The 26,130-nt window shown below is 41.4% G+C and overlaps 1 protein-coding gene across 6 annotated transcripts; it reads right to left on the bottom strand.

The window, feature by feature from the left end:
- Window positions 1-3,464: 3,464 nt before the first annotated feature.
- On the bottom strand, window positions 3,465-24,295 carry LOC124513080 (schlafen family member 5-like). Of its 6 annotated transcripts, XM_047080830.1 has the most exons (7): window positions 24,187-24,295; window positions 23,784-23,982; window positions 22,992-23,101; window positions 11,611-12,649; window positions 10,243-10,368; window positions 5,401-6,121; window positions 3,465-5,231 (listed from the first exon to the last, which is right to left on the bottom strand). In XM_047080830.1, the coding sequence occupies exons 4-7, from the start codon at window positions 12,620-12,622 to the stop codon at window positions 4,424-4,426; spliced, it is 2,667 nt and encodes an 888-aa protein (XP_046936786.1). In that variant the 5' UTR covers window positions 12,623-12,649; window positions 22,992-23,101; window positions 23,784-23,982; window positions 24,187-24,295; the 3' UTR covers window positions 3,465-4,423. The 6 variants fall into 6 exon arrangements, with proteins under 6 accessions (XP_046936786.1, XP_046936787.1, XP_046936785.1 ...); XM_047080831.1 differs by lacking the exon at window positions 22,992-23,101; XM_047080829.1 differs by lacking the exons at window positions 22,992-23,101; window positions 23,784-23,982.
- Between the last annotated feature and the right edge of the window lie 1,835 nt (window positions 24,296-26,130).

The raw sequence follows: 26,130 nt of genomic DNA, 5'->3' as shown, positions 1-26,130 counted from the left end.
TCTAATTCCTAAATCGTGCTCTTTTGCCTTAGTCTCCCTCTTTTTTTATGCTTCATTGTTCTCCATAAGTTTGTCCTCTATATCTCGGATTCGCTGCTCTGCCTCATCTGTCCTTGCCACTGTGGCATCCATTCGAGATTATAGTTCACTTATAGCATTTTTTATTTCATCCTGACTCGGTTTTATCTCCGCAGAAAGGAATTCTAATCTGTTTTTAACCCCAGCTAGTATTATTATTAAAATTCTAAATTCTGGTTCAGACATCTTGCTTGTATCTGTGTTAAGACCCTGGCTGTCATTTCTTCCTGTTCTTTCTTTTGGGCTGAATTCCTTCATTTTGTCATTTTGAAAGAAGAAAAGGAATTAATAAGTTAAAAAAATTAAAATTAAAAAATTAAAAACAACACATAAAAAATCAAATAAAGGATGCTATATCTTAGGTGTGTTCTGGTTTGGTTGTTGAAAGGAGCTTGATTACAGAAAAAAGGGAAAGATGAGAAAAGAAAGGAAAAAAGGAAAATGATTGGAAATTTGAAAAATAATGAATACAATGAAATAGAATAAAATGAAAGGATGGAGAGACTTGTGGTGTTCCTGAATAGTGAGGTTGGCCCAGATGGGCAGGGCTTACTGTAATGGCTCCAATTCTCCACCAGATGGTGTTGCTTAGCTTACTGGGGTAGATTGTTGTGGAGTCTAGGGGTGTGTATGCACATGCACGGGAGGGGTGAAAATGGCATCACCCAGCTTCCCAGTCTCTACTATTAGAACTCTGTGCTCTGACCAGCAATCATGTATCCCTCCTTTGTCTCCAGCTTCCATCCGCTCCCCACTTTTACTCTCCATGACTAAGCCATCAGCTTGCCAGGCAGAACATCCCTCCTGAGTTTTATCTCAGATGCAGCTGTTTCCCATCCCCTCACTTCTGAGGAACTGCAGTCTTGACCCGCTCAGACCTTTGGGGGGAGGGTCTCACTGAGCAAGGGCCAGGTGCCCACCTGTCCCCGGGAACATTCTCAAGACCATGCTGCTGCTGATGCCCAGAGACTGTGGCTGGGTGCCAACCCACCCCAGAGAAAGTTCACGTGATCGTGGAGTGGCAGCGATTCAGGGATTATGGTACATCACAACACACATCTGGCACCAGACTTGCCATTTAACGTCCTTGTTCCAGCACCACCGAATGTGGTTGTTCTCTGGGGTCCACTGGGAACTTTGCCTGTGGGTTGGCTACCCTACATCTACCATATGTCCTTCCATCAGGAGAACCACCTCTCCTCCATGAGGCCTGATGACCCTGAGGACCTTGCTCTCTGCTCCTGGGGATTTGCCCTTCCCATGACAACAACACCAGGTATTGAGTGGCAGAGTTTCAGGCTCTGCACTACCCCTGTTTTTAGAATCTTAATAGAATTTAAACCCTCTCCTTTCTCCTTTCTCCCTTTTTTGTTCAGTCCCTGCGGCTGTTTCCACTTTTCCACTTTCTCTCCAGCTGCTTTCGGGGGAGGGGGGGGAGTGCTTTTCCCGTATTCTTCTCCCACCCCATCTCTGTCCTCTTTCTGCATGCAAAAGCGGCTCCCTGCCCTCCATGGCTTCTCTTTCTCCCAGTTCACCTCTCTGCACCACATACCTGCTGAATTCTGTGGTTCAGATTGTGCAGATTATTGTGTTAATCCTCAGATAGTTTTCTAGGTGTGCAGGATGGTTTAGTGTTGGTCTGGCTGTATTTCATGGATGTGAGACACACAAAAAAACTTCCATGTGCCATTTTGGCTCCTTCACCAAGAAATTTATTAACTACCAAACATTATTATAATTAAATTGCTTAAACCAAGACTAAAGAGAAAATCTTAAGAGAAGTCAGAGAAAATACCACATTGTGTACAGAGGAACAAAGATGTGGATTACAGCGTATTTTTGGAAATGATGTAAGATGAAAGACAATGAAGGAATATATGTAAGTTACTGAAAGACAAAACTACCAACCTAGGCCTCTATCCAACAAAGCTATGTTTCAAAAGCAGAGGTGAAGTACTTTTTCCATGCATACACAATTTGAACAAATTTATCAATAACTCACCTACACTATAAAAAATGTTAAAGAAATTCCTTTGAGCAGAAGGAATATGATGCAAGACACAAAGGAATGAACACCACCGGGAATGGTAATGGCATGGGTAAGGATAAGGAATTTTCTTTTCATATTATTTAAACTTCTTTAAAGGACAAGTGGCTGTTTAAGGCAAAATAACATCAACATATTATGGTTTTTATAGAAGTACAATGTATCTGGACAAAGCACAAAGCCTGGAGAGAAATGGAAGGATAGTGTTGTAAAGTTCTGATACATCACATGAAATGGTATCATATCACTTGAAAGAAGACTGTGATAAGTTAAAGATACATAATGTAAACCCTAAAGCTACCACTAAAATAACAATACAAAGAGTTAGAACCAATAAGCCAATAAAAGAGATCAAACGTAATTGAAATACAGCATGCCCATTGTCTTGTTGCTTTGAATATTGCTCCAGAGAAATCAGAAGCCAGAAGGATCAGACAATTGGATTTGTCTGCTGTGATTGTTAAGAAATCTTTCAATCTGAAGATATATTTTATAATTTTCCCATATTATATCTTAGAACATTTTTATTGTTCCACTTATTGATTTTTCTACTCCACATCCATTCTTACTGGATCCTCACACTCTAGATAGATCTCCTTGATAACTACAGTAATATTTGTCTAATTTCTCTCCATTTGTGTGATTATCTCAAGACTTCCTCTATGTCAGGAACGGGGTTTTCAATTTCTTGTTGCTTCTAATTTATTTTTTATTCTGTATTGTTTCACAATCTGTGTCCTTAGCAAGATCCCTCTTTGTCTCTTTTGGCTGCTTCCTCACTTTGTCTTTCAAGGCTTGTTTCATTGAATTTAAAGACTTCCTAAATTCTTCTATAGCAATAGCCTTTGAGAAACTAGCTGAAATCCTCAAGATTCTGCAGAATAAAGATATTGTATATTTACTTTATAATTTCATTGGCTATTAGATTAAATTAAAAGCAAAATGGACCTTTTAAGTCCAGTACATTCATCTTCTTAAGGCCCTTTTATTTTAAAATTAAGAAATAAAATACAATGTGTCTCCCTGGGGAATTGTGTCTCCCTGGGGAATAGGTTCATGCAGTAACCTATTTTCTCCACAGGAATAATATTAAAGCAGAGCTAAGGACTCAAGATCCCAAATAACCAAAAGGCACACAAAATGTTTTCAAAGATAGTGATCAGCATTACTACCATCACTAACAGAATAAAAATGGAAAGGCATAGGGATGCCTGGTTGGCTCAGCCAGTTAAGCAGTGGACCTCAGCTCAGGTCACAATCTCACAGTTCACTAGTTCAAGCCCTGCATTGGGCTCTGTGCTGGCAGTTCAGACCATGGAGCCTGCTTCAGATGCTGTGTGTCGCTCTCTCTCTCTGCCCCTAGCCTGTGCTCTCTCTCTCTCTCAAAAATAAATAAACATTAAAAAAAACTTAATGGAAAAGAATCATGTAATGTGGTTTCTAAAAAATTGCAGTTTGTACTTTCTGATCTTATATTTTGAAATATTCCACAACCATTCCTGGCCCATAAAAGGCCAGACACATGACCTCTCTGTGTCCTTCATACTCTCCCAGTACATGATATCAAGCATTTCTGCACCATTGCTGTATTGAAAATAGTGAAAATATTTTTTTAAAAGTCACAATATCTGAGTCTGCCTGGCGCATATGGCTCAAAGATATTCCTGTGACTCCTTCCCTCATTGAGTGCTTCCTCAGCCACCATGAATAACCAGCTCTTCCCTCTATACCTGCCTACGTGTTCACACACACACACACACACACACACACACACACACACACCATGTCTGCATCTCAGGGCCCTCTAATTACTATTCTGATGACCCTAATTACTATCTGAAATTTCTTTTTTTATATTTATTTATTTATTTTGAAAGAGAGAAGTGGGGGAGAGCGAACATGAGGTAGAGGCAGAGAGAGGGAGAGAGAGAATCCCAAGCAGGCTCTGTGCTGTCATCATGGAGCCTGACAGGAGGGCTCCATATCACAAACCATGACAACATGACCTGAGCCAAAATCAACAGTTGGAGACTTAACTGACTGAGCCAACCAGGTGCCCCTATCTGAAATGTCTTGTACTTGTATTTGTTTACTTGTCTGTGATTTACCTCTGCCCTAAAGAAGAAATCTTGTCTGCCTAGTTTGATACCCTACCCCTGATCCCCAGCACCTAGGAGAGTACATGGCTCAGAGTGAGTGCTCATAAAATACTCGATAATTCAATGTTTAGATCAAATAGTTTCATGGTTAACTAGAGATGAGAGCTACCTAATTGTTTCTTAGCCTGGGATCTTCCTGTCAAATAGGAACCTTCAGAATATAGAGATGTTTCTTTGCCCTGGAAGCCAGACAGAGCAGAAGATTATGGAAAATATCTGGCTCAGCTGTTAGGTTGAACCCAAACACGATGTTTCTTTCCAGGCCTGAAAATCGACGGACACTGTCCAACACGATGTGATTGGCCATGATATCCGATGCATCTTGGATCTGTACTAAAAGATCAGATTCCCCATCGAGCTGAGATGTATTTCTTTTCCTCATTGCTCTTAGAAGCTTATCTTTATATATTTCCACTTCACTTGCTTTGCTGAAAAGCACAGCAATGTCCTTGGGAGAATAACCATTCCTAAAGAGAAAGTGGCATTTCTTTGCTACTTGGAACACCATATCTTCCATGTCCAAGTACTCCATAATCTCCACGTAGCCCGGAATACCCTGAGCCCATTCAGCTTTATGAACCATCTCCAGGGACGCAGGCGGGATGTTACATGGAGGATTTTCTCTGACCTCCTGCATTACTTCTTGTAGGTATTTGGCTATTGGATCTGCATTACGGATCACTCTGGTGAGCTCTTCTCTTGGATACTGGGCTGTGAGAGCAGGGAGGCCACTGCAGCTCAAGTGGGTAGTCTGAAAGTAGTCTAGAAAGATCCAGAGAATTCCTGGGCAATCCTTTTTTCTCTGAGTGATGGCTTTTGCCTTCTCATACCAGTCTCCATCCTCAGTGCGAAAATTCTGAGCTTCATCGATGATGATGTGCTTAATCTTTTGGAAGTCATTTTTCATGAAGGTTTTCCGGGTCACTGCCTGGCAGACATGTCTCTGGCTGAAAATGTAGAGAAACACAGTCAAGTTACCCCACTCAAACAAAGGAAGCCAATTATACTCTTAAACACATCTGGACCTAGTCATTACAATATGACTTTTCATATGCGAACTTAAAACCACACGAACCAAAATTATTTTTAAAAAATCATTATAGTTAGGCTGCATACCTCACAAAATTCTTCAGAGGCTGATTTTCACAGATGTAAAGAATATCATCTGGTTGACAGTGAAACACATTCCTGATCTTCTCCGTTATCCTAAGAGCCAGGATGGTCTTCCCTGATCCAGGTAAGCCATGAACAAACAGTTCTCTAGTCATGCGAATGTTCTTTGAAAGCAACTCATACTGTTTATCTGTGAGGAGGCTGAAAACCTCAGAGCCCAGCTCTTCACTTAAGAAAGATCGGAATCCAAGCAAGACTATCACAAGGGACCGTAACAGAGCTTCCATGTGCTGGGTGGTCCTAAGGTTATAGGAGTTGGGGTAAATTTGCAAATCCAAATCATGAAGAGTCGTTGCTGTATTATCAGGATTCAGTAGGAAGATCAAGGGAGTGACACACAATTTCCCAGTGTAGCCACCTGTGTTCACCAGCGTCTGTTTTAAGACGCGGGCGACTTTCCTAGAGTAGCCCTTCCAGCTTGGGTCCCACTCGCTGAGGATAGTGTAGAGGCGTGGGGTGTTGTTCTGGGAAAGCAGAAGAGCATCGCAGATGACTCCCTGCTTCTCTTGCAGACCCACGTCCACAGCCCAGCTTCGAGAGAATATCAATATTCCTTGAGAGAAAGAGCGCATTTCCTTATTTATTAAGTTTTTGAGTCCTTTATGTGTTGAGAACAGCTCCTTGTAGACGCTTTCTGGTGTATACACCATTCTGTCTGGTAATACTAAACAGGAAAAGAATTGGAATAAATTCGAGAATCTGCAAACAAGCTAGAATCATCATTATCCGTAATAGATTCAATCCACATTTGGGCCCAACCACGTGTCAGCATAAGGATGCATTAGTGATAGGAAATAAAGCAATTCCCAGTCCAATGGAGATGATAAGTGACTGGCATAACAGAGACAAACAATAATTATACAACGTGGTAAATGCAATGGGCAAGAAGTGCACAGAGCATTATGCAATCACCAAGGAGAGGGAGCCCTCAGGAAAAAAGAAAATGTGAAAGTCTTTCTGAAGAAGGAGACACCGGAGCTGCTTAAGGGATGGCTGTGAGTTAGCCCTCTGAAGGATGCGAGAATGGAGAGATAGGCAACAGGGGACCCATGAGTAAAGCACAAGACAAGAAACTCATGCAAGCACCTCCAAGAAGTTTGTGTTGTGATGTCTAAAGTGAAAGGCACAAAGGAGGAAATGAGGATGGAGAAAAAGGCCTTATGGTGCCATCTTAGCACCTGGCAACGCTGACTAGGGTTAACAATACTGTGTGATATATGTGAAAGTTGCTAAGAGAGAACGTAAATGTTCTCAACACACACACACACACACACGTATGGTAATTATGTGAAGTGATGGGTATGTTAGTTAACTTTATTGTGGTCATCATTGTGTAATATGTACAGGTTTGAAAAAAAATCATTTTGGGGGCTCCCAGCTGGCTCAGGTGGTGGAGCATGCAACTCTTGATCTTGGGAGTGTGAGTTTGAGCCCCGTGTGGGGTGTAGAGATTACTTTAAAAAATGAAAGATTTTTTTAAAAATAGGGGGAAAAACCCATGCTGTACACCTTATATAGATGATGTTATATGCCAATTATGTCTCCATAAATCAGGAAGAAACACCTATCATCGGTTATAAACTATATGAGGTGTCCTACATGACATTTTGTGAAAGGCAAAATTATAGGGATGAAAAATAGATCAACGGCTGCTAAGGGTTAGGGATTGGAGAATTTTGACCACAAAGGGGCAGAATGAAGGGGCCTTTTTTGGGTGATGGAACTATTCTGTGTCTTTACTCTGGTGGTGGTTACATGAATCTATACCTTTAAAAACCTTTAGAATTCTTTAAGAAAAAAGCCCATTTTATATATGTAAATTTTAAAAATTAATTTTTATAAGTATTTTTTTAAAGAGATTTAGGTGTTTTATATGTATAAAAAGGGTTCTTGAAACTTTTGGCATCACAAGCCCAAATCGGAACTCTAACAAAATCTATGAACCTTCTCCCCAGGAAAAAAATAAACACAAAATTTAAATTTTAAATTCAGGGTAGATGGAAGACACAAGCATGAATCCAGATTTCTGTGATTGGCTGGATGGAGTATGGACTCTCCAATTCATAGACACAATGTGGAAGAAATGGCAGAAAAAGAATACTTCATACAGATTAATATTCAGAATATACAGAACAAGTAGAAGATTGTCAGCATGGAAGACTGATTTTGGAAATGTTCAGTTTAAGATACCTGTGGTACATCAAGTATCCAGGAAGTAATCTGGACACACCAGTACCATTGGTCTGGGGTCAGACAAATACTAAAGTTATTTTCTATACAATGGACTAAACTAAGGGCTCCTCCTCCTCCTATTTTAATTTAACATCATTTACAAATTATTGAGCAACGATTTCAACTAAGTAAAGGAATAACATATAAACATAGGAAAGGTTAGTTCAAAACTACCTTTGGTTTTACATTAATACGATTATTAAGTAAAATGTTTGGAAATGGTATAAAGTATATTTTAAAGCTAAGAGCTTTCCTAAATGCCAGCAATTCACAATCAGAAATTATTATCATATAAGGATCTCCTTCTAGTAATAAATTTAAACTTTTTAATTCTAGGGTGGTTAGAATATAGTATTACACTAGTTTCGGGTGTGCAATACAGTGATTTCGCAATTCTATACATTACTCAATGCTCATCATGATAAGTGACTCTTAACGCCCATCACCTATTCCACCCATCCCCCACCCCTCCCCTCTCATAGTCACCAGTTTGTTCTCTATAGTTAAGAGTCTGTTTTTTGGTTTGCCTCTTTTTTTTTTCTTTGTTTGCTTTCTTGCTTAAATTCCACATAGGAGTGAAGTCATATGGTATTTGTCTTTCTCTGGCTGACTTATCATTCTAGGAATAAAATTTGACATATATAGCAACAATACAGATAAAACCGAAACAATCAAGAGATGTAACCTATTTCACTGATTATAAGTGTACTTTAATATCTCTGAAATCAAGATACATCTTCTAATTTAATTGGCAATATTTTCTTTATTCGTGGTAAATAAAATAATAATACAATATTGTTTCCTTGGGTTTGATGAAATATAGTAAAAGAAGACTTTAATAAATGGCCAAACATCCCATGTTCACCTATGAGGAAATTCACTGTTGTAAAAATGATAATTCTTCCCAAAGTCATTTATCAATTTCATGTGGTTGCCATCAAAATAATCTCCACGTGTCCTTTTCTTTAGGTGGAACAAAATGATTCCAAGCTTCTTCTAGAAGAGAAATGCCATGATAATACCATTTGGTGGATTCTGGTCTATGTTTTGAATTACGATTTGGCAACGTTCACCGAAGGGTACCAGCAATTGTTACTACTTGGAATTTATCTTTAAGGAACACCTCAAGGCATTTTTAGAAAAATGTATATTGTAGCATTGTTGAAAATAGAAAAAAATTAGGTGTCATATAAAATTCCACCAAAGAAAGGACTGGTTAAAGAAGTGGTAGCAGGGTAGTTTGCAAAGTTCTATTTTTTGACCTAGGTGGTGGTTACACAGGTTTTGCTGCATACTAATTATTCTTTTTTAAAGTTTAAATTTAGTTAAGTAATCTCTACACCCAACGTACTTTCTGTACGTAGAGTATATTTTACAATAAAAGCAGCTAAAATTAGTAACATCTATGTTTAGGAATACTACGAAACACTACACAATCAATAAAAGAATTGGGTAAATCTATGAGTAAAGTCATGACAAGACATACTTATGTCACTCAGATTCAGCCTTATGCTTGCATATATTTGTAGTACATTCATTTTCACTGCTGAATAGTATTCCACTAGGTGAATATACTACAATACGAATAGTAACCTAGAGCAGTCACGGGGATCTCTCCAATTTTAGACATCTCTTGATGCATATGTACACATGCTTCCCTAGAAACTAGAAAAAGTTACTGACTGGTATAATATCCAAATGACCAATTTAGTCTAAAGGGATTAACCCAATTTAATTCATAGCAGCAATGTACAAAAATTCTGATTAGGGGCGCTGGAGTGTCTCAATTGGTTGAGCATCCAACTCTTGATTTCTGCTTGGGTCATGATCCCAGGGTGGTGGGACTGAGCCCCGCATTGGGCTACGTGCTGAGCATGGAGCCTGCTTGGGATTCTCTCTCTCCCTTTGCTCTTCTCCTCCCTCACGTTCTTTCTGTATCTCGCTAAAAAAAAAGATTCTGATTACCCAGAACGTCTCCAACATCTGTTATTTCAATTAAATAGTGTAGGATGGTATCTACTTGTGGTTTTGAAGTGCGTTTCAAACTCATCCCGATAGCTTGAACAGCCCTTCCTAAGTTTATTGGACATGTGTGTTTCCTTTTTGGAGAAATACATCTTTATAGCTACTGTGTATTTGTCTACGAGGTGGTTTGTGCTTTTAACAAGTTTTGCAAATTCTTTATATATTCTTGATACCAGTCCTTTGTCAACTGCATGGATTTCATAATCTTCTTCAAGTTTGTCATGGATTCTTTCACTCTCTTTAAGGTATCTTTTGAGTAACATAAGTTCTTAATTTTAGTGTGGTGAAATTTATCAATCTTCTTGTTTAAGGTTAATATTTTTAGGTCTAGTGTAGGAAATCCTGTCCTACCTCAATGATGCAAAATTATTTGTGTACATCTACTAAAGTTTCAAGGGTTTGTTTCTGACATTTAAGTCCTTAAACCTTCTGGAATTGATTTTTTTTCTATAATATAAATAGGAGTCCAGGGTTTTTTTCATATGAATGAACAACCAACATGTTCCAAAGCAACCAGACATGAATTACCTGGAAAGTAACGTTTTTGCTGTGCTTCCAGACATTCAAAATTCTTATGAGTGCACACAGTCCTGCTGCGGGGCGTAGTGGATGACAAACTCAATGCAAGGACCATCTCAGAAAATCTGGAAAGATCTTAGGAAGAAGTAACAGTTCAATATGCAAAAATGCAGACTCCAAATTATAGCTAAGCTGTGTTGTAGTCTTTCACTTTGTCTTAGAACCCAAAGCCTTGGCCCACAGATCCTTGTGTATACATTCTGAGTCAACTCAAGAAAGTTTATTGATATCTTGGGCAGGGTGAGGTACTACATGGAGCAATAGTTTTCATTTAATTGTATTCTATTGAAACTCATGTTTTATTTTTTAGAATGCTTACATTTTAAAAATACAATTAGAAAGTATATAAGGTTTGGGGTGCTGGGTGACTCAGCTGGTTAAGCATCCAACTCTTGATTTCGACTCAGGCCATGATCTCATGGTCATGAGATTGAGCCCCACATTAGGCTTCACACTGAGCATGGAGCCTGCTTGAGATTCTCTGTCTCTCTCTCTCTCTCTCTCTCTCTCCCCCCACCTCACCTCTCTCCCCCGTTCATGTGCTCTCTCTATCCCTCTCAAAATAAATAAATAAAAATTTTTTAAAAAGAAGGAATAAAGTTCAATGGATACATATTTCTGAGAAGACTCTGAAATGTTATTTTTGTGGACTTTTGAAGATGTTACCATTAATTTATTTTGTCTCATTTCATCTTGGACTTTCTTTTTCCAAGTGGGATGTACATCACCAATACTACTCTGGCTTATCATTCTTGGTGAGTAGCACATGTTCACTTTGAAAAGGAAAAGTAGGAAAGGAGAGAGCTAGCCACGGACTAGTTGTGTTTGGGTTCAGAATGGAAGAGGGGCGATGAGAAAGGGAGAATATTTATTCCAGGGACCAAGAACGGAAAGGCAGGGAAAAGTGATGGTTGGGTTAAAGATGACACATATGTGCACGTGAAAAAGAATTTCCTGAATAATTAAAGGAGTTCATATTCAGAAAGGTAAAGAAGAGACTTCAAAATGAACACAAGAAAGGGAGTGAAAATAAAAATTACTAGGTCAGACAGCCCCCTGCACCAACCTCTAGTAGGTCTATTAGCCCAGGGCAACATCTTTTTGCTGAATGCAGGGTATTCAAGATAGGCAGAGGGAGTGAAGTGCAGTGACCTACCAACTGTATCTATCGGAAATCACAAATCAGGCATGTGCAATTAAGACAGTGCTTTTCTTTGCCTAGATCTTGAAATAATACCCTAGTTCCTCCCTCCTCACCTCTCCCCTTCTGTCCCCCCCAAATGAACATTATAATCATTGTGGATTCTGCTCCCTGACCTGGGTCGGCTTCCATCATCCAAGCTATCCATTGCTTCGTGTCCAGCTGTTTCACACAATTGTCCTTCACCTGCCAGGAACTGGGCATCTCAGAAAACACTGCACAGCAAAATTGTTCCACCTTGACTGCACAGACATATCCATGGAGGGTCCCCTGATTGTGTACTTCAAGGAATTTGACAGCATATTTTATCTCATGCTTCTGTGTACAGAAATGATGGACAGGGAGATTCCTAATACAGAAATCAATACAAGCCTTCAACATGTCAAAATCTATTTTCTCCTTTTCACATCCAATGACTTCATGGGTCTCATCATGCACACCAAAAAATATATACCCTCCTTCAGTGTTTGCAAATGCAGAAACACAACTGGGGAGACTCTCGTGAAAGCACTGTGACTCCTCTGTTGAGAACATTTTAAATTCAACGTGGAGGGAATTAGTAAAGTTGAGCTTTTCTAGGTACTGAAGCTGAGTTCTAGCGAATACAGCAGCAGCTGAGGCCCTTATGTTATACTCGTTTCGCACACCAACCTGAACTTTGTGTGGACTTAATGAACTGGAATCAGTATTCCTAAGAGTCTGAGTTTTCCCTTTGAGGAATGCCAATGCTTCCTTAGAATCCATGACATCAGTAGATGCTCTGTATCTATAGTACAAATTGGAGCACAAGGTAGCGATTCGTACACCAGAGGCATCTGCGTTCCAGGATCTCACAAAAATCAAAAAGAGTTCTCCCTGCTGCATCTCATCTAAATAGTCTTTAAAAATTGAAGGCATCGTCAGGCCTACTCCATGGATTTCATAATTGTAGTCTTTGTTCTCAATCTCAGCCTTGACTACTCCGCCACCAGAATTCAGCAGAGCACATATTGCTTTCAAGATGTTTTCCCTCTGTTTTTTCCGCAATTCAGGATTCATTTCTTTCCTTTGTGTATCCCCAAGGATGATCTTTCCTGCATTTAAGACACATTCGGCAAAGTTTGTTTCCAAATCAACCTTGAGACTCATCTTCTCAGCACAGGTCCTTTTCCTACCCTGAAATATAAGAAACAGGAAGACAGAACGATTAGAAGAGGACAAGCATAGGGGAGGTGGGAAAACTGACACTTTGAGGCCGCTCTTCTGAAGTTGGTCACTTCATTTATGCACACAGAGTTTGAAGCCACTTTCGTGCATGAAATAAGTGCAGAGGCCAAGGGGAGGAGCTAAGTCTACTGGAAGCCCACTGTCACTGAGAAATGATCAAGAGCCTATTTTGATGCTGTGATTTTAGTAACTGTTTGTGCCATAATCTCTGAGTGGCAAAGTCTCCCAGATCACCTGCAGAAAAGTAGAAATTGTGCAAAGATACATGAGGATGGGGGCTGCAATGCAACCAGAAAGTTTTCACTGTAAGTGGTGTCCCCGGGGTGTGCTGATGTGTATTGATTTTCTCGGTGCTCCTTCTCCTCTCACTGAGACTGGGCTATTCTTGGATTGTTGCTATGGAACAGATCTTTAAGCTTTCCCTCGTTCAAGAAGTTCTCATCTCATGAAAACTTACATATATATATGTAAGTTTTACATATATGTAAGTATATACATATACATATATAAGTATATACATATGTAAGTATATACATATGTGTAAGTATATACATATATGTAAGTATATACATATACACACACGTACATAATTTATTAGAAACGGACAAATTATTGACTGTTTGGATCAACCCAGCTGGCAGGTTGAGGTGGGCTTTTGGCATTTCCTAAACTTTAAGTGACAACAGGGAATCTCAGAAGAGGTAAAGCTGAGTGAAAGTGTGTACACACCATCTTGACAACCACACCTCATGATGGAAGAGCAGTGTGAGGGATGAACATTTCTGCAGCTGCTTATCTTTAACTCTTTGGTAGCAGTTGAGTAAAAAGAAGGAGTGACTAGACCAACTCACACATAATTACACAGGTCTCCATCAAGAGACAGTTCTTTGTGAACCAAGATGTCCTGCTATCTCCTCATCCAGCTTCCTTCCTTAAAAACAGGTTGCAGGAAACCAAAGACAGAACCCAAGAGAGAGAAGAAAACACAATCCATACTCTGAAAACTATAGAACACTAATGAAAGAATTTGAAGGGGACACAAAGAAATGGAAAAGTAATCCATGCTCATGGATTGGAAGAACAAACATTGTGAAAATGTCTATACTACCCAAAGTAATCTACACATTTAATGTAGTCCCTATCCAAATACCAACAGCATTTTTCATAGAGCTAGAACAAAAAGTCCTAAAATTTGTATGGAACCACAAAAGACCCCAAATAGCCAAAGCAATCCTGAAAAAGAAAATTAAAGCTGGAGGTATCACAATTCTGGATTTCAAGCTGTACTGCAAAGCTATAGTCATCAAGACAGTATGGTACTGGCACAAAAACAGACACATAGATTAATGGAACAGAATAGAAAACCCAGAAATGAACCCACAACTATATGGTCAACTCACCTTCGAGAAAGCAGGAAAGAATATCCAATGGAAAAAAAAGACAAAGACAATCTCTTCAACAAATGGTGCTGGGAAAATTGGATGGCAGAATGCAGTAGAATGAAACTTCTTACACCATAAACAAAAATAAATTAAAAATGGATGAAAGTCCTAAATGTGAAACAGGAAAACATAAAAATTCTAGAGGAGAACACAGGCAGCAACGTCTTTGACCACAACTGTAGCATCTTCTTACTAGACACATTGCTGGAGATAAGGGCAACAAAACCAAACATGAACTATCAGGATTTCACCAAGATAAAAAGCTTCTGCACAGCGAAGGAAACAATCAACAAAACTAAAAGGCAGCCTACCAAATGGGATAAGAAATTTACAAATGACATACCTGATAAACGGTTAGTACTCAAAATCTGTAAAGAACTTATCAAACCCAACCCCCAAAATACAAACAACCCCAGTTAAGAAATGGGCAGAAGACATGAATAGACCTTTTTCCAAAGAAGACACACAGATGGCTAACAGACACATGAAAAGATGCTCAACATCACTCATCATCAGGGAAACATCATCAGGGAAATACAAATCAAAACCATGATGAGATAGCAACTCACTCCTGTCAGAATGACTAAAATTAACAAGATACAACAGGTGTTGGTGAGGATGTGGAGAAAGGGGAACCCTCTTGCACTGTTGGTAGCAATGCAAACTAGTGCAGCCACACTGGAGAACAGTAGGGAGTTTCCTCAAGAAACTAAATATAGAACTACCCTATGATCCAGCAATTGCACTATTAGGTATTTACCCAAAGGATACAAAAATACAGATTTGAAGGGCTACATGCACCCCAATGTTTGTAGCAATATGATCAACAATAGCCAAACTATGGAGAGAGCCCAAATGTCCATCAGCTGATGAACAGATTAAGAAGATATATATATAGGGGCGCCTGGGTGGCTCAGTCGGTTGTGTCCAACTTCAGCTCAGGTCATGATCTCATGGTCCATGAGTTCAAGCCCCATGTCAGGCTCTGTGCTGTTAGTTCAGAGCCTGGAGCTTGCTTCAGATTCTGTCTCCCTCTCTCTCTTCCCCTCCCCCACTCACTCTCTGTCTCTATCAAAAAAATGAATAAACAGTAAAAAAAATTTAAATATATATGTATATGTATACATATATGTAATGGAATATTACTCAGCCATCAAAAAGAATGAACTCCTGCCATTTGCAATGTCGTAGATGGAGCTAGAATGTATTACGCTAAGTGAAATAAGTCAATCACTGAAAGACAAATACCTATGATTTCCCTCAGATGTGGAATTTAAGGAAAAAACAGAAGAACATATGGGAAGGAGGGGAAGAGAAGAGAGAGAAACAAACCACAAGAGACCCTTAACTGTAGAGAACAAACTGAGGGTTGATGGAAGCAGATGAGTAGGAGATGGGCTAGATGGGTGATGGAGATTAAGCAGGGCACCTGTGATGAGTACTGCATGTTGTATGTAAGTGATGAATTCTACCCCTGAAACCAATATTGCACTGTATGCTGACTAACTAAAATTTAAATTAAAAAAAAAGAAGCCAACACAATCCTCTGGATGGGACCCCAGAACGACAGCTGTGGGGCAGGCCTAGAGGATCACTATACAAAATGGGAACAAGATGCCTTCAGGCTTCAGTGGATGGACACTATACAACCAATGGGATGCTTCATGTGTTAGTCAGCTGAAGAGGTAGAGAGTTTGGGGCTGAATTAGTAATAGGGACTTGGGAAAACATGTAAATACAAATATAAGACAAGAACTCTAAGAACAAAATGAAAAATAGTATCAAAAACCATACCTGTAACTGATTACATGGCATAGCTATAAACAAAATGACAGTCATAATATTATCAACTCTGAATATTGTTCTGACCGGAAATGATGACGTAATCATACTGGCAGGATGTAGGGAGAAAAGGGATTGTGAAATGTGGAGGAGGGAGGTCATTATCTCCAGAAACAGACAGCATTTAAGGTGGTGGGGGGGAGGTGTATAAACATAAGCATGTTGTTTAGAAATATATAAGTAATCCTGAACAAAAAAGCCAAAGAGGCAAGAGGATGCCTAGAGAGCAGAAAAAGGGGGCAGAGTAGAGGATAAGAGGCCACTGATTTTCTTATTATGTCTTATGAAACTATGACTCTCCAAACTACACACATGAGACTCCCACTCCCAGACAGAATAGAGTACCAGGGACTAGATCACTCTCCTCTCTAAAATAAGAAAAACATTTTAAAAGAAAAAATGTCTGAAAATTTTCCAAATTTGGTGTAACTTGTAAAAAATTAAGATCAAGATCCACAATATTCAACAAGCTCCAAGCACTAAAAATACAAAGAAAACAATACCAAAGTGCATCTTCATTTAATTGACCAAAACCAATGATTACAAGAAAAATCTTAAAAGCAACCAGAGGAAAAAGATACATTACACACACAGAAGGACAAAGGATGACATTAGGATTTTTTGTTGTTGTTGTTTTGTTTTGTTCTTTTTCAGAAACAAAACAAGATAATGGATAAACGTCTTTAAACCAGTGAAAGAAAAACAAACTATGAACCTAGAGTTCTATACCCAGTGAAAATGTTTTTCAAAAATTAAGTTAACAACAAAAAGACAAACAATCCAATTTTTTAAATGGACAAAGGACTTGAATAGATGTTTCTCCAAAGAAGATTTACAAATTGCCAATAAGCATATGAAAAGATGCTCAACACCATTAGTCATTAGGCACACACAAACCCAAACCACAATGAGATACCACTTCACACCTATCAGGATGGTGATGATGATGATGATGATGATGATGATGATGATGATAGAAGGAAAATAACAAGAATTGGTGAGGAGGTAGAGAAACAGGAATCACATAACACTGCTGCTGGAATGTAAAAAGGAAGCAGTCATTGTGAAAAGCAGTTTGAAGAGTCTTCAAAAAGTTAAATGTAGAGGCACCTGCGTGGCTCAGTTGGTTGAGTGTCCAACTCTTGATTTCAGCTCAGGTCATGATCCCAGGGTCAGGGGATCGAGGTTAAGATTCTCTACATATCTATCTATCTATCCTTCCTTCCTTCCTTCCTTCCTTCCTTCCTTCCTTCCTTCCATCTATCTATCATCTATCTATCTCACTCTGCCCCTCCCCCATTCACCCTCTCTCTAAAACAACAAAAACAACAAAAGTTAAACATAGAATTAGCATCCGATCCAGCAAATCCTTTAGGCTCAAATAAGTCATAAATGTTCATACCAGAACTATTCACAAAGGCCAAAAGGTGGAAACAACTCAAATGGCCATCAACACATGAATGGATAAACAAAATGTGCTACAAACCATACAATAGAACAGTATTCAGCCATAAAAAGGAGTTAAGTACTGACACATGCTTCAACATGGGAGAACCTTGAAAACATTATCCTAAGTGAAAGAAGCAAGACACAAAAGGTCACTCTATATTTATATCCCCCCCAGAATTCATATGTTGAAACCCTAATCCCCATGGGGATGGTCTTAGCTGCTGTGAACTCTGTGGAGGTAATTAGGCCATGAGGGTGGAACCCTAATGATGAGTCTAGTGCCATGATAAGAAGAAGTACAAGAGAGCTTGCTTCCTCTCTCTCTGCTCTCTCCACCATGGCAGTTATCTGCAAACCAGGAATTTTCCTCACCAGACCAGATCAGCCGATACCTTGATCTTGGACTTCCTAGCCTCCAGAATTGTGATGAATACATATTCACTGTTTAAGCCACCCAGTCGGTGGTATTTTTGTCATAGCAGCCTGAACTAAGACAGTCACATATTGTAAAATTTAATTTATGAGAAATACACAGAATGGGTAAAGTCATTGAAACAGAAAGAGGGTTGATTGCCAAGTGCTAGAGGAAGAGGGGGCTGGTGCATAGTCGTTCAATGAGGTTTTATCTTGGTGTGATGAAAATATTTTGAAGGTCAACGGAGGTGGCAGTTGTACAATACTGTGAATGTCCTAAATGCTGCTGATTTGTTCACTTTAAAATGATTAATTCTAGGGCACCTGGGTGGCCTAGTCGGTTAAGCATCTGACTTCAGCTCAGGTCATGATCTCGCAGTTTGTGAGTTCAAGCCCCACATCGGGCTCTGTGCTAAGAGCTCAGAGCCTAGACCCTGCTTTGGATTCTGTGTCCCCCTCTCACTCTGCCCCTCCCCCACTCATGCTCTGTCTCTCAAAAATAAATAAACATTAAAATTTTTAAGAAAATATAAAATAAATGATTAATTTTTATTATGAGTTTCATTTCAATTTTAAAAATTAATCGAAAAAGAAGGTGATATAAAAACTTTCTCAAACTGATAAAAGCTGAAAGAATTTATTTGTAGTAGAACTCCAATGTAAGAAATGCAAAAGCCGGGGCGCCTGGGTGGCGCAGTCGGTTAAGCGTCCGACTTCAGCCAGGTCACGATCTCGCGGTTCGTGAGTTCGAGCCCCGTGTCAGGCTCTGGGCTGATGGCTCGGAGCCTGGAGCCTGTTTCCGATTCTGTGTCTCCCTCTCTCTCTGCCCCTCCCCCGTTCATGCTCTGTCTCTCTCTGTCCCAAAAATAAATAAAAACGTTGGAAAAAAAATTTAAATAAAATAAATAAATAAAAATAAAAAATAAATAAATAAAAAAAAAGAAATGCAAAAGCCAGCCTTCAGGCAGCAGGAAAATGATACTAGTTGGAAAATGAATATACACGAAGCAAGAAAGAACACTGGAAATACATAAGATATTTTAAACTTAAATCTCTCTAAAAGAAGAATAAAATGGAAATACTAACATTAAATGATTTCAAGCCTTATAATACAGTTATAGTAAACAAGACAGTGTGGAACCAGTATAAAGACAAACAGATTCAGGGAAGAAAGGGTCTGGAAATAGACCCACATATATATGGACAACAAAGATGCCGAGTGGAGAAAGTGTAATTACTTTTTCAACAAAGAGGACTGGAACAGTTGGATATCCACATACAACAGAAATGAACCTCAATTCATATTTGGTGCCGTTTAAAAAAATTTATTTAAAATGTGTCACAGGTCTAAATGTAAAACGTGAAACTATGTGGAAATAAATGAAGACTGCCCAAATGGGAATAATGAGAGGCTATTTATTCAGAGTGCACTGTGACAAGGGAGTCAGCCACTTGCGATGGCAGAGACTCAGAGGCAGGCAGGGGACTGGGGAAGCTTTATAGTGAGAGAGGAGGGGGGAGGCACTCGCCCGGGTAAGCCCTGATTTGAAGTTGTTTTTCTAGGGAAGCTGGAAGTGAGCTTACTAGAAATGGCACATCTTATGTGACTGGTTTGGAAGCCTGTTTAGCTTTCTTTGGTTCCTTCTGAGTTAGAGTGGGGCCACACACCAGGGAATCTGGGAGTTGTTAACCAAGTCCTGAGCACTTTTGCTGCATGGGCTGTGGTTTAGCTTCTGGAGGTTGTTGCTCCAGTATTGTGGGTCAAGAGTTCTGTGTTCATATATGGTCTGGCCAGTGTCCATTTGTGTCTTCAGTCTCTTGACCTCAAAACCTCTGGAGGACAACATCGGAGAAAATATTTTTACCTTGGGCTTGGCAGACATTTTTTTAGAGATGTCACTAAATGTACAGTACATAAAAGAAAAAATGAATATGTTGGACTTCAAGAACACCTTTTTGCAAGACACCTGTTAAGAGAATGAAAATACAAGCCCCTGACCAGAAGAAAATATTTCCAAATGATATATCTGATCACTTGTATCTAGATTAGATACAGAATTCTTGAAAGGCAATAATAAGAAAACAACCCGATTTAAAAATGGAGAATGGATGCAACAACGTGGATGGGAGTGGAGGGTATTATGCTAAGTGAAGTAAGTCAGTCAGAGAAAGACAGATATCATATGTTTTCACTCATATGTGGAACTTGAGAAACTTAACAGAAGGCCATGGGGGAATGGAAGGGGGAAAATAATTTCAAACAGAGGGAAGCAAACCCAATACAGAGAACAAATGGAGGATTAATGGGGGTGGCGGGGGAGAGGAGAAAATGGATGATGGGCATTGAGATAGGCACTTGTTAGGATGAGCACTGGGTTTTGTATATAAGTAACAAATTACGGGAATCTACCCCTGAAACCAAGAGCACACTGTATATACTGTATGTTAGCTAACTTGAAAATAAATTATATTAAAAAATTTTTTTAAAGTACAATGGGGTGCCTGGGTAGCTCAGTTGGTTAAGCATCCAATTCTTGGTCTCAGGTCAGGTCACGATCTCACCATTTGTAAGTTTGAGCCCCGTATCGGGCTTGCAGCTCTCAGAGCAGAGCCTGCTTGGGATTCTCTCTACCCCTCCCTCGCTCTCTCTCTCAAAAAGAAATAAACATTTAAAAACATTTTTTTAGGGGCACCTGAGTGGCTCAGTCGGTTGGGCATCCAACTTGGGCTCAGGTCATGATCTCGCAGTCCAATAGTTCAAGCCCCGTGTCAGGCTCTGCATTGACAGCTCAGAGCTTGGAGCCTGCTTCACATTCTGTTTCCCTCGCTCTCTGCCCCTCCCTGACTTGCACTCTGTCTCTCTCTCTCAAAAATAAAATAAAAACATTAAAAAAATTTTTTTAATTTTTTTGATGGATAAAAGATTTGAACAGATATTTCACCAAAGAAGATATATGAAGAGCAAATAAGTACATGAAATATTGTTCAACATCATCAGTTATTAGGAAATGGCAAATAAAACTCCACTGAGATAGCACTACTCACTTATCAGAATAGCTAAAATGACTAACCATACAAGGTGTCGGCAAGCATATGGAGAAAAGGGAACTCTCGCACACTCCTGGCGGGAACATAAATACAACCATTTTAGAAAAGACTTTGATAGTTTCACACACTTACCATATGACTCAGCCATTTCACACCTAAGTATTTACCCATGAAAAATGAAAACATATTTCCATACAAAGACCTGTGCTGAATGTTCATAACAGTGGGGGAGGGGCAGAGAGAGGGGGCGAGAGGGAGAGAGGAGGAGGGAGAGAGAGAGAGAATCCCAAGCACGTTCCACGCTGTCACCCAGAGCCCGACACGGGGCTAGAACTCACCAACTGTGAGATCGTGACCTGAGCTGAAATCAAGAGTCAGATGTTTAACTGACTGAACCACCCAGGTGCCCCAGCTTGTACACTTTAAATATGTGCAGTTGAGGGGCACCAGACTGCTTAATTAGTAGAACATGTTTTTGTTCTTGGGGTCTGAGTTCATGCCCCACGTTGGGTGTAGAGCTTTACTTAAAAATATATATGTGTAGTTTATTTCGTGTCAACAACACCCCAATAAAGCTATTAAAAATTACATATCTGAGGGGCACCTGGGTGGCTCAGTCAGTTAAATATCCAACTCTTGATTTCAGCTCAGATCAAGATCTCTCAGTTAGTGAGATCAGTTAGTGCCCTGTCAAGCGCAAAGCCTGCTTGGGATTCTCTCTCTCTCTCTCTCTCTCTGCTCCCCCATGCTCTCTCTCTTCTCTCCAATAAGTAAATAAACTTAAAAAAATTACATGTATGAATGATGGTGAAAACAAAGTAAAACATATTTTGTTATAATATACTTAGCTCAAAAACCAGTAGAAATTGATGTGCCTGTTATTACTAATATTTTTTCATAGAAACTAAACCTTTGATAGGACTAGGGTATTGAAGCCCCAAATCGTGCATACTCCAAAAGGACACCTTGGCATGCCCCATATTCATTCGCTAGTAACCACCACCCCACCCTGTCCTTTCCCTTGCAAATTGTGAATTTACACTTTTCAGGCCTGCCAACTCCCTTCTCAGTGGAAATCTAGTGTTTGGCATGGAAAACAGCAGGGACTCCTAATTGCCAGTGAAAATTACCTCAGCAAAATAAGAGAAAATTCTGTCCCTTCCATTACGGGTGCATAAAAGCAGGAAGTATTCCATTTCATAAAATTCCCCTTGATTTTTTTTTTCCCCTAGCAAAGGAATGCTCTTAAGACACCTGGTCTTCAGAGACTGTTGCTCTGGCCTGTGATCATGTGCATTAGCCTTGAGGGATACCATAACTATGAATGGTTGTAAACTTAACGTCCTGTTGCTATGACAATAATACTGCAAATGATTACTGTTTTCTTTCTTTCTTTCTTTCTTTCTTTCTTTCTTTCTTTCTTTCTTTCTTTCTTTTTTTAAGTTTAGTTTTATTTTATTTTAGAGAGAGAAAGCACACGGGGGAGAGGGGCAGAGAGAGAATTTCAATCAGGTTCCAGGCTCAGCACTGAGCCAGCTGCAGGGCTGGATTCCACAACCCTGGGATCATGACCCGAGCCGAAATCAAGGGTTGTTGGCTTAACCAACTGAACCACCCAGGTGTCCCATTTCTGTTTTCTGGTAGGCATAAACACCTGTGCATTTCGTATTCCGACCAGGAGGCTATCATCACATTTCACTCTTCTTTGATTCGCAAAAGGTACTAAAACTTGTGATTGTCCATTTTCTTTTTTTAAATTCTTTAAAATGTTTATTTATTTTTGAGAGGGAGAGAGACAGAGCGTGACCAGAGAGAGGGAGACACAGAATCTGAAGCAGGCTCCAGGCTCTGAGCTGTCAGCACAGAGCCCGATGCAGGGCTCGAACCCACCAACCATGAGATCATGACCTGGGCCAAAATCGGATGCTCAACCGACTGAGCCACCCAGGTGTCCCCTTCTTTTTTCTTCCAATTTTTTAAAGTGATTTTTCATCTTCTTCTTTAAACAAAAGAAGAGTCTTGTGACACTTTCAAGAACACTTCTGACACAGGACGTTATCATGCTTAGCGGCTCATCTGGCCATAGGAGCTCTCACCTCTGCTCCCTGCAGACTGAAGAGGAACCAGTTTCTCTTTTCAAGGCAGCCATAGCCTCGCCAACATTAGCCAGAACCGCCATCTCCTTGTAGAGGCTTCGCTCTGAGACCTGCCATCAGTGGGCGGGGGGCACCGTTAGGCATCCCCCTCTCTTAGGCACTCCACTGCAAGGAGTCCCTTCTGCGTCCTATGACAGTCATGTGCAAACGGGGAATGGAGTCATTCACTGCAGCTTAGCCTCTCTGGACAGAATCCACGGGAGTTCTTTTAGCCACTTGTTGGGGGATACAGGGCTTTGTGGACTGCCCTGGGAGTCCTCCTACCCTGCCCCACGCCGTTACTGTTTGAAGACTGACCTTGCAAGCCAGGGGCTTACAGGCATCCTGGGAACGCAGCTTCTTGTAATACAATGAACACTGACCCTATCTTGTCCCCGGGCCACAACCTCGCTGGCTTCACTTTCAGGAGCCCCGGTAACTGATGTGGTTCTTACCTCTAAAGTTCTTCGTGCTCCTTAACAGTGGGAAATTTTATCAAGCTCAGCGTGGTAAGACCTAGGCTGTGACGCTGCGCGCCTCCCGCTCCTCCCCTGTTCGCTCGGCGTTCCCAGCCTCCCGGCTCCCCGATCTCTCACTGTGCGCCTGTCGTTGGAAGTTGCTACCGACTGCAGGGCAAAAGCTCCCGAGCGGGAAAGGAGCGCAGGGGAGCTTGGGAGACGGGCGCAGACCTGGCGAGGGAAAGAAGCCCAGCTCTTGCAGGATTTGTGCAAAGGAGCGCGGGAGACGCCTTACCCGCCAAGGTTTCTCCTCTGCAGAGCGCCTCCCTCCGGCAGAATGCGACGGAACCTCCCAAGTCCGCAACCAGGATTTTGACCGCAAGGCGCCCGCTTTACACCAGGGGAACTAGGCGATACCTCACGGGGAGGGGCCCCGCGCGGGAGAGAGTGGGACAAACCAACAGTCCCAATTCTGTGTAACTGGGAACCCAGTTCTGCAAGGACAACAACCTTGGTTACTTTTGGTGGATACACGTGGGGTTTGGGGGCAGGGAGAGGGGGATCTTTTTTGTTGCTTCTCTGTATTCTGATTAATTTTTTGAAGCTGGCAGGTCCCCCCAGCCAACAGGGACGGAGTTCCGGGAACAACCTCGCTCCCTCCAGTCCTCCCCCACCCCGCTCCAGCCCTTCCCCCCTACCTCTCAGGCTCTGGCGGCGCGCTCCGCAGGTGTTTCCTCGAAAGGCCTGCAGCCCCAGGATTCCAGCTCGACTAGCCCCGACCAGCCTCGAGCTCTGTCCTAGGGTACTGAGGAGGTGGTTTAGCGGGAAACAGAAAATTAAGCTTCCGCTTTCTCGCCTCCCCCGCCCCGCCCTCGCCCCCGCCCCCGCCCTAAGGCGAGAAGTTGCATTCGGCCTCCTTTTGCTGGTGTTTTAATTTGTAAAGGGGTGATGACCGGGCCCCGAGACTGGCCGCGGGTGTCAGCGTTTGGGGGGACCCCGGAGGGCTCCGGCGATGGCATTTTGGTGAAAGAAAACAGAAATTGTCCTTTGGATTCGTCTGCTCCTGCAGACTTCACACCCAGGTCTTACGCGACACCGTCAGTTTTCAGGGCGTTCATCCTAATTTTATTACGAACGTGTTCTGGGCACTCTCACGAAGGGTCTGGCTCAGTGCCGCTCTCCCGGGGGGAACGGGACCCGGCCGCGCGCACCGCCCTTCGGGGCATCCAAGGAACGGCGCAGCCGGGGGAAGGGGACGAGGAGTCAGCTGCCTGGGAACTGATCCGAGCCCGCGCCCCCAGGGGCATAAGTAGCATTTGGGGGCCCCTGGAGCATTCAGTTCCGTCTTGACTCCCAACTGCCCCTCTCCTGAGTGACCTCCTTCTGTCTTCCTCGGGCCTCTTAAATTTCTGGTAAACAGATGTTTGTTTCCCCATCTCCTCACTTCCAACTCCCGAGTCCAGCCCAAAGGACCGCTGGAGTCCTTCCAGCAAACACTCTCCTACCTTCTCCCCGGGAGCTCCAGGTCTCAGTGGATGTGGGGCTAAGGAAACTGAGGCCAACTATGGTGCCTGGGGCAGGCAGGGTCTGGGCTGTGGCAGTCTGGCCCCTTGGGCGCTCGCTGTCGCGCTCACTTCTCAAGACCGGTGCAGGGATGAGCTCCAACCAGACCCTTGGGCACGGGGAGAGTCCGCAGCTTTGAGCTAATGGGCTGGAAAAATGTCAATGTAGGACTACAGGTTTCTGATGAGTCTGCCTCATTGCCCAAGTGCGTTCAAATCCGTGCAGCGGAGGCGCCTGGCTGGCTCAGTGGGAGGAGCGTGAGACTCTTGATCTTAGGGTCATGGGATTGAGTCCCACATTGGGACTTTATAATTTATAATTGTAGATTATTAAACTAAATAAATAAACCGAAAACAAACAAACAAACAAATCCATGCTCAGAAAGGATGTGGTCACTCCTGGCAGGAGACTCTGTAGAACCTGGGGCAGGCCAGGGAGACAAGGATGCTGACCAGTTACCAGAAAACCAAAGCGAAGAGAACAGTCTAGAGGACACCACCTGTAGTCATCTCTGGGGTTCTGCTTTTTGATTTTTAAACGTATTGTCAAATATCTAAGGTGTATGGAAAGTACGAAAATAATAATACATTGAACACTCATGTATTCACCACCTAGCTAAATGATAAAACATCAGCAATAATTTTGTGTACCTCTCGCTCATTCCCTCATCCCACCTGTCCCCTACTCACCTGATACCCAAGATGATTTTCTGGATTTGAAGTTACAACACTCATACAATTCTCTGTACTTTTATTACATGTGCATATGTCACTCATACATGAAATTGTTTCACACAGCGAGCACGTGCAGATAGTAGCATATTGTATATATTCTGCAGAACTTGCTTCCAACTCCTTAACATTTCATTTTAAAGATGTATCCACGTATCTAGATCATTCATTTCACTGCTGTATAACTGGATCCTTCCTTTCCACCTTTCCATCCATCCCCTTTGGTCTCCACGTTATCCAGATCTCCTCAACTTTTCCTGCAAAAGACCTCAGCTTCCGCCCACTTTGGGGTCATAATTGCCACAGCACGGCATCTTCCTTTCTACTGCCCCCTCCCCGTCCTACACT

The sequence above is a fragment of the Lynx rufus genome, unplaced genomic scaffold (genome assembly GCF_022079265.1).
Source record: "Lynx rufus isolate CCGP_SWC_20201006 ecotype Redwood Valley unplaced genomic scaffold, mLynRuf1.p SCAF_18, whole genome shotgun sequence".
NCBI lineage: Eukaryota > Metazoa > Chordata > Mammalia > Carnivora > Felidae > Lynx > Lynx rufus.
The sequence above is the reverse complement of the archived record's forward strand: the minus strand, read 5'-3'. Positions and strand labels throughout refer to the sequence as shown.

Excerpts from the sequence above, each read along its gene's own strand:
- LOC124513080 (XM_047080830.1), bottom strand. The coding sequence starts at position 12,622 with ATGAGTCTCAAGGTTGATTTGGAAACAAACTTTGCCGAATGTGTCTTA. Across the intron at positions 10,369-11,610 it reads GATGATGGAAGCCGACCCAG|ATCTTTCCAGATTTTCTGAG; the intron begins GTCAGGGAGCAG and ends CTTCTTCCTAAG. Across the intron at positions 5,232-5,400 it reads CCTCTGAAGAATTTTGTGAG|CCAGAGACATGTCTGCCAGG; the intron begins GTATGCAGCCTA and ends CTACATTTTCAG.